Source organism: Sprattus sprattus (genome assembly GCF_963457725.1).
Source record: "Sprattus sprattus genome assembly, chromosome: 20".
Taxonomy (NCBI): domain Eukaryota; kingdom Metazoa; phylum Chordata; class Actinopteri; order Clupeiformes; family Clupeidae; genus Sprattus; species Sprattus sprattus.
The window spans coordinates 7,668,188-7,676,940 of record NC_137918.1 but is presented as its reverse complement, the minus strand read 5'-3'; the positions used below and the strand labels follow the sequence as shown (position 1 = coordinate 7,676,940).

At 43.1% G+C, this 8,753-nt stretch overlaps 1 protein-coding gene across 1 annotated transcript; it reads left to right on the top strand.

The window, feature by feature from the left end:
- Positions 1-302: 302 nt before the first annotated feature.
- On the top strand, positions 303-7,521 carry zc3h12ab (zinc finger CCCH-type containing 12Ab; the record flags this gene model as incomplete). Its single annotated transcript, XM_080858735.1, has 5 exons — positions 303-826; positions 2,412-2,551; positions 4,418-4,652; positions 6,209-6,309; positions 6,482-7,521. The coding sequence occupies 5 exons, from the start codon at positions 303-305 to the stop codon at positions 7,519-7,521; spliced, it is 2,040 nt and encodes a 679-aa protein (XP_080714861.1).
- Between the last annotated feature and the right edge of the window lie 1,232 nt (positions 7,522-8,753).

Sequence of the window (8,753 nt, the reverse complement as noted above, 5' to 3'; positions counted from 1 at the left end):
AAAACAAAAACTCAGAAAACCCATTTCTAATCAATTGTATTTGAACGTCCCAGCAGGGAAAGTCCCATGAAGCTAACGCGTTGCGTTGAGACACAAGTATTATAATTATGAATTAATCAATAATGTGTATATTATGTTATTCCCAGTTAATTATTTGAATTTGTAAACACTGTCGTTACCAAGTGTCCAAATCCAAGTATAACCAAGTCACCAAGTGTAGACTACTTGAGATGAGGTATGTTGTTGTGTCTGAAGTTTACATATGTTTCCAAAGGTATTGCAGAAGTGACTCAACGACGCAGATGTTGTCCTCATACCCAAGTAACACAACAGCCGATGTTTATTTGTGGTCCAGCAACCACTGCACGGCCCACGCAACTCCAGAAGACAGTGATTCAGACACATGGGTGCTGGAGACCCCGCTTCCACTGAGGGAACCCGGTCCTTCCTCTGAAGGAATGGACACCGACAGCACCAGTTCCAGCCCCGAACCAGAGTTCACCTCGGACCACGAGGAGTCTCAGGTGCAGCTGGACTTGTTCCGCAAACTTGGTTTTTCCGCAGCGCAGGTGCGCGCAGTCCGCCTGAAACTGGGACTCCACGCGGACACCAACACGGTCCTGGGGGAGCTCGTGCTGGCGGGCGTTGAGCAGGAGGAGAAGAACTGTTCTGGCTTGGTTCCGCGCGGGGAAAGTCCACACACACCCCACGTCAGTCTGCCCCATGCCCCTGCCCCTGCCGCCTGGGCTTCCGCACAGGAGGAGCTCTCTGTGGATGGAGACGCGTTGAAATCGATCGTCATCGATGGGAGTAATGTTGCCATGAGGTGGGTACACTCTCTTTGCCCTTGCATGGTCGTTCCCACTTGTCTCCCAGCGTGATCAGCTGTCTCTTGATGCTCAGGTAATTAATCTTCAATCATTTTCCAGGCCTGGTGAAGTCATGAAGTTCAATACACTCACAAAAAGTTTTGGAAAAAGTAATGAAACCTGATTTTGTTGAATACAGGTCTAATGTAATTAATTATTTAATTGTACTCTTCCATGGATAATGTTTCACTGTGCGTATTTCTGCAGCACAATACAGTCTCCACTTGAATTGACGAGCCTAATCAATAGAAAAGCCTAATCAATAGTATAAGTAGCCTGTGCAAATGCAAATCGTTGTGTATGAATTAAATTCAATTATTAAGCCCAGCCTGTGGAGTAAAGTATGCATGTTTGTATACTTGTAGGTTATGGATAGAAATTTCATTATGGTTCTTGAAGAGTAAAAGTTTTAAAATGTCACTTATATTTTCATGCACTGTCACTCTTTGTGGTAAATCCATCTCTCATCGGATAATGGTTTTGTGTTCATAAAAAAAAAGAGTATTATTATTTTTCTCAAGGTGTCTTGCATTTGTTTTAAATTTTCTTCCACACTATTCATGCATAAAAATCCCCCCCAAAATATGACGAACGATTTTGTAGCTCCTTTTGCACAACATTCATGTAGTCACTTTTTGTGTGTGGGTAGTTCTTTTCAGTTATCTTCTTCGCCTATGGCTTCAGCTAACCTTTGCGGTCCTACACAACAAACCTGATCTTTGTGTAGAAATGGAACCTCACCTTAGCCCTACTTGTATGGCTGGGTGTGCCACTTACAGTCAAGTCATCTTCGCTCAGTATGCAAATCTCGGAACATGCAAATTAACACATTCCTTCCAGGGGGAGGCAGTTGTTTGAAGAGCACGATACTTCCATGATACAACACAATGTATCTCTGTTTGTGTGCGCCGCGACTGGACTTACACATTGCTTATAAGCGCTGAGACTGGACATTGCTTATGTGCTGATTAGGTTTCTGTAGATAGAATATTCTGCTTCGCTGGCGATAGTAAAGTATGCTCTCATTGTTCAGGCTCTCTAGATGCCCTCAGAAGAAAGAGACAGCTTTTTAATAATAATAATTATAATGGATTTAAGTGGTAGCAAACTCTTCATTCAGTTGAACCTCACAGTGCCACATAGAACATAGTAAAACATAGTTAAAACATAATTAAAACAAACTATAATGAAAACTCATAAAGGACATTGTCAGTCTTTGTAGCTATGTGATGGGCACATATGGGAAATCTTAAAGCCATATTGTTTTTTTTGTGTTGTGCTCTCTAACCCAAACACTTTTTCATAATTCTCCCAGATGCATTTGAAGTATGAAATTAGAACGTATGGTGGCCCGTCTGGCTCAATAGCAGTAGAAGCCTCAACTGAAGATATGCAAATTCATTCTTTGAAGGAACTGGGAAACGAGTGCCTGGGCATTTCCCTGTGCCCTGCTGGGTTTAACATGAGGATGATTTACATTGTCTGTGGTAAGGGGACACGCCACAGTGAAGCCTCACCTCTCTTGTCTCTTTCCCCCCACAGCCATGGCAACAAGGAAGTGTTCTCGTGTCTGGGAATCCAGCTGGCTGTAAACTTCTTCCTGGACAGAGGTCACACTAACATTACCGTGTTTGTGCCCTTGTGGAGGAGAGAGCAGCCGAGGCCTGATGTCCCCATCACTGGTGAGCTACTTTTACATTCACATTCAGTCATTCGGCAGACAGTATGGAAACAGAAAAAGGCCGCAGAGGTTTTTTGCTTTGATTGGTACCTAAATCAATATAATTTGCTGTTGTTTACAAACATTTCAGATTTGAACATGCAAAAAAATGTCCACATTTCCGTTAGTATGTGTCCTCTTTGGGTTTCGAATCCATAACCTTGATAGTGTTATAACCTGGGGTTATAACCTCACTCTAGCTAGGTAAGCACCACCAGGAGGGGAATCCACCTAAGATGACTTTAGTCACTCAGATGTCGCTCAATCCTGTCACAGTAGCACTTTTCACACTAAGTAAGTCTGTAATGATTATCTAGTGAGTGTGCACCGCAGTGTTATCTGACTAATGAGAGGATTTGTTCCAGACTTGCAGTGTAGATGCGACCAGACTGGGTGAGCAAGGAGAGGGAATTCACTCACAAGATGAACACTTAGCGATAAACCATTTACCGTGTTCACTGATAGAGTGACTATCATTTTAACACTCTCCAAGTTGCCATGGTCCTTACATAAAGGCCCATACACCTGTAATGCCTGCTAAAATTAATACATTGAAATAGGCTAGTCCAGACACATTGACGAGCATCAAGATGAAGCTGTCTAGAGTTTGAACATGTTTTTAGAGTAATGTGACAGTTTACTTTAAGGTCAAGGAATGTTATCTCAGGATTCTATCTTGTCAAAACAAATTTTCATTAGGATGTTAAAGGTCACTTGCACAGAGCGGCACTGTGTGATATTTGCATATTGTTACAAGTAGATTTTAGGTTATATTTTTCAGTTATTAATTATTGATGGTAGACATGTCAATATATCTGTGTTTTTATTTTGTATTCAGTGCATTTAAAAAAAAAAAAAAAAAAGTTCAGTTCAAGTTCAGCTCAGTTACTAGGAAGGCCAGGCATTTAGAGAATGCTAAATGGCGTCTTTCTCAGAAGACAATGAGAGAGTGTCTGTGAAGGGAGGTGTACATTTGATTTATGTTCATAATGACATGTTTAACCAGAGGTGTTGCATAGACAGAAATTTTAATGTCATGGGAAGGTAGAGGCAAGGCTGGATAAAAAGCCGGGGTCTATTTTATTGGGGTCTTAGTACACTGCACTTAAAACAACAGAATGCAGGTTTTACTTTTTTTTAATTTTTAATGTACAGTATACCTTTGCAGGTATACATCAAAGTTCATTTTGATGGTATGTGGTCATGTGAAGGACAGATAAACATACCTGTTGAGAGATATACCTCTAGACACCCAGGCTATGCACTATGTAGTTTTTTGGTCTGGCACAAAAACAAAAAACAGCGGATGAAAGTATAAGCTTTTACGGCACAACGTCACCAAATATGTTGCCAAATTACATCAGCCTTTTAGCTATCATCAGTGCCAGCTGTGCCGTTGTTGTTGCTGCAAGTCTGGTAGCTATGGGTGAAAACTCTCTTTAGGTAAAATGTAATTGTAATGTAAGTGCATATTGTTACATTTCTAAGCACATAATAATAATGCTTATTACAGACACATGCTGTAAAAGCATATACCATAAGAATTACGTTGTACCTGTCAGTTAATTAGTACATTTCATTCAATTAAATTACATTTTATTTTATTTTATTTATATAGCGCCATAACAATACAATTGTCTCAAGGCGCTTTACAGAGCCCAGTACCTGTGCCTTATACAAGTCAGGGCTATGTAATGTTGAACTGTTCTAATGATCAGTTCATTGTTTGAAATGTGTCTATTGGTTTAAGCTGTTTAATTAATCAGTTTATCGTCTGAAATGTGTCTTTTGGTTTAAGCTGTTTAATCAAGTTTACACCATTCTGCAGATCAGCATATCTTGCGGGAGCTGGAGAAGAGGAAGATCCTAGTGTTCACGCCATCGCGCCGCGTGGCTGGCAAACGAGTAGTGTGTTATGACGACCGCTTCATCGTCAAGCTGGCGTACGACTCGGACGGTGTCATCGTGTCCAACGACACATACCGTGACCTGCAGGGCGAGAAGCCCGAGTGGAAGCGCTTCATCGAGGACAGGCTCCTCATGTACTCCTTTGTTAATGACAGGTGAGTTACACAAGCTTTCATACCTGGCTTTGGCACAGGTGAGCTACACAAGCTTTCACACCTGGCTTTTTTATAGCTGATTTTATCGCCCTGCCAGAAGTATCAGTAAGTAACAGGCTTCGCCAAGATACCTAATTTACGGTCCAATCCAATCCAATCCACTTTATTTATATAGCAGAGTTTAAACAAACACATGGGTTTCCAAAGTGCTGCACACAGAAAAAGAGATAAAATAAGTATAAAATAAGTAAAACACATTACCCACCCAACACTTCTAAATCACATCAACACGCCATCTAGTGTCCAAAGGCCAAATAAAAAAGGTGCGTTTTTACCAAGGTTTTAAAGAGACACAGGGATGTAGTTTGCCTAATATGGAGTGGCAAAGAGTTCCATAATTTTGGGGCTGCTACCGCATCACTGGACTAACGTAATAGTTCCCTACATGCAAATTATTCAATATGATTTGCATACAAGGAATATGAATTTTGACCCACTCTTCCACGCAGATCGCTTCAACACGTCTAGTGTCTTGTATGCACATGTTTTAAATTTACCCACAGCTTTTGAATCCTGTTTGGGATTTGGGACTGCAAGGCAATCACATCCTGAATTGGCTGATGTTTAGTGGCCTACATTCTTCCCTTTTCTTACTTACAATGTTTCCTGTGCTGGTGGCTAAGATAATGATGAATAATAGTATGGTAGACACACTATGTGACTAGGTGGCTTTCCTACTTGGCCCCTAAATAACATTTACATTTAGTCATTTAGCAGGCACTTTTATCCAAAGCGAAGTACAAAGAAAAAACAATCAAGCTACGAGCAATAGGGACCTAGTGTAACAATACATACTACTTTACATAAGGCATAAAAAGTGCAGCAATGTAACTACTGTAGGTGCGAATTAAGTAACACACTGGGTGACTAAGTGGCTTTTCTGCTTGGCCCCCAAATTACTGCAATATCCCCAATCTTACCACCCTCCTGGTGCGGCTCTCAAAAAAGACTTTCCTGAGTTATGAAGGAGTAGAAAAATCAGACTTAAGGATCAGAGTTAATAATGATTGACAGACATTTATCAATAATACAATGAATCTGATATTATTTTCTATTAATTGCTTTTAATTGGACTTAGGCTATAATGTAAGAGTGTCTGGTTGAATTTACTGTTAGATAAGGTGCCCTAAGAGAGGTGTGAATGAGTGTTCTCATAGTGCTGCTCTCAAAAGAGACTTTCCTGAGTTATGAAGGAGTAGAAAAATCAGACTTAAGGATCAGAGTTAATAATGATTGACAGACATTTATCAATAATACAATGAATCTTATATTATTTTCTATTAATTGCTTTTAATTGGACTTAGGCTATAATGTAAGAGTGTCTGGTTGAATTTACTGTTGGATAAGGTGCCCTAAGAGAGGTGTGAATGAGTGTTCTCATAGTGCTGCTCTTAAAAGAGAGTTATTGCTGTATCACTGCCATATCCTCTGTCTGTTACCGTCCTGAGTTATTGCTGTATTACTGCAATATCCTCCGTCTGTTATCGTCCTCACAGGTTCATGGTTCCAGATGACCCTTTGGGACGTCACGGACCAACCCTGGAGAACTTCCTGCGGAAAACCCCACGAGTTATCAAGCGGCCGCCATGCCCTTACGGTGAGGCCACAATTTGTGCCTATTTGAAATGACAGGGCATCTACCATTGCCTCGTCATGACTCCAATAACAGATCTAGTCTAACAGCCCCACCCCCCCCCCCCCCCCCTCCTCCACTGAAACAAACTCTGACAACCTTTTGTTTTGCCTGTTTGCCTTTATTTCCATTTTAGGTAAGAAATGTACGTATGGAATCAAGTGTAAGTTCAGTCATCCGGAGAGGCCGAAGCAGTCGAATCGCACCCTGGCGGATGAGCTGCGTGAGAAAGCCAAGCAGTCCACCTCCCAGGCTCCTCACAAACTCCACACGGCTCTTGCGAGTGCTGGATCTACCCGCAGCCGGTCCCTGGAGGAGACTGTGGGGAACAAGCGGTACATGGACTCTGCGGGGCCTCAAAGAAAGGCTCAGGCCAGTGAAAACGTGTTGGTGTTGAAGGGAGTACCTCCAGCCAACAGGGGGCAGTGTTCGAAAAGAGACCGTTTCAGCCACAGTCACAGTCAAAACTCCAACCCCAACCCCGGTGTCTCCTCAGCCAGTATGGACTCCTTCCTCAGCGGCTCCCACGAGTGTCTGGACTCAGGCCTGGGCTCCTACGAAGGCCATGCTGAACGCCATAACACTGGAGATCCCATGAAGTCAAGGTCCCTTCAGACCAGAAGCCAGTACTACCCTCCCCCCAGAAACGACAGCCAGTCCTGCCCCTGTTGCCCCGTACCACCCCCTGCGCCCACCCAGCGTAACCCAGGATACTCCCACCACAGTGCCACCTCAGCAGGCTCTCACGGCTCTGACATCTCCTCTTTCCCACAGCCGTGCTACCCTCCGCTGTACGCCACTCCTCCACACCCTGCCAGCCTACAGCACTACAGCGCCACTCCTCCACACCCTGCCAGCCTACAGCACTACAGCGCTCCGCAGCCAGCAGGCCACTCCTTTGCACCCCAGCGTGGCTGCTGGTCTGCCCCGTACCCCGGGGGGTGCAACCAGTCTGTCAGTCGGGAGCCAGTTCAGCAACACCCCTGGGGGGCTCCCCCGCCGGCCCGCTCCAACACCCCTGGTTCGGCCGGCCGAGAGGAGATGAGGAAGAAGCTGATGGCCATCTTTAACGCTCGTCTGGTGGACCGAGCCATGGATATGTTCCCTCAGTTGATGGACCCCCAGAGGCTAGCGGCAGAGATACTTACTTTGCAGTTCCAGGATGGGAGCTTGTGAATGGGGAACGGAATACCTTCCCTATGGCCAGGGGTCAAGGGTGAGGGGTCAAGGGTCGCTCTTTCTTAACGAGGCGACAGTGGTCCCACATTTATATTATTTTTATATTCTAGGAGGTAGAGAAGTCGTCTAGCAATCAGAAGGTTGCTAGTTCGATTCCCTGTCGAAGCGTCCTTGAGCAAGACACTGAACCCCTTATTTGCTCCTGATGTGCAGTGTGCCATCAGTGTATATCCTTGTAAGTCGCTTTGGATAAAAGCGTCTGCTAAATGACTACATGTAAATATTAAAGCAGTGTTATGTGTAGAGGTAGTTCTACCTGCCAGGAAGGTGGACATGTGGCAATGATCCCCTCAACATTGTGGGCCAAAATTTGGTGGTGGAAATGACCTGTTCCGCCCAGGGGGGTTGTCTTGAAAACCACAAACAGCTTCAACTGATTTTTAAATTGTATATGGTTTTAGACCAAAGCTTACTGTTTCTTTAATTTCACATCTTTTCTCGTAAAGTCAAAGTGAACATGCATGAGAGATCTGAATCCCTCCGTTTCGACAATCATGAAAAGGACTTGAGACATTATCATGAAAAGATTTATCATAATTTGTTGGCCGAACCATTAGCATAGCAGAACCATTGCTTCTGAAAAGCACACGCAGGAGAAGCAATGACATGTTGACACAAATTGTGTTATTAGACTTAGGTAAAGGGTTTGTACTCAGTTCTGAAGAGTCTGTGTTGGTTTACCATTCACATCCACACATCTTGCAATAAGGTCTATATTCAATGTGATTAGTAGTTCTTAGCCTCGGCTTGCTTCTGAACTAGTCGAGAAACAAGCTTTCGTTTATGGTAGCAACCTTTCATGTCCTCTTATGGTACCATTTTAGCGACGCTAAGTCATATTTGACTGTTAGCCCAGTGCATAAAACAGGACCATTTAAAATGATTTAAAAACAGAACCTTGTGTAAGCTCCATCCCAGATAACTTGTATGGGTTGAGTTTGTTGGCACTATGTGCTGTTAAGTTGGTCACCACGCAACAGTATGTGAACAGGTAGACAAGTATTTGCCCTGTGGGACCTGGCTTCTTTGACACAGTCTATGACTAATTATAATGTGTCAGATATTTAAAAATCAATTTGAAAACTAGAAAATCACAATGTCCCGAATGAAATTCATGCATAGACATTTTATGTGCATCATATATTTCTTTGACATTATTGTAAAAGTCT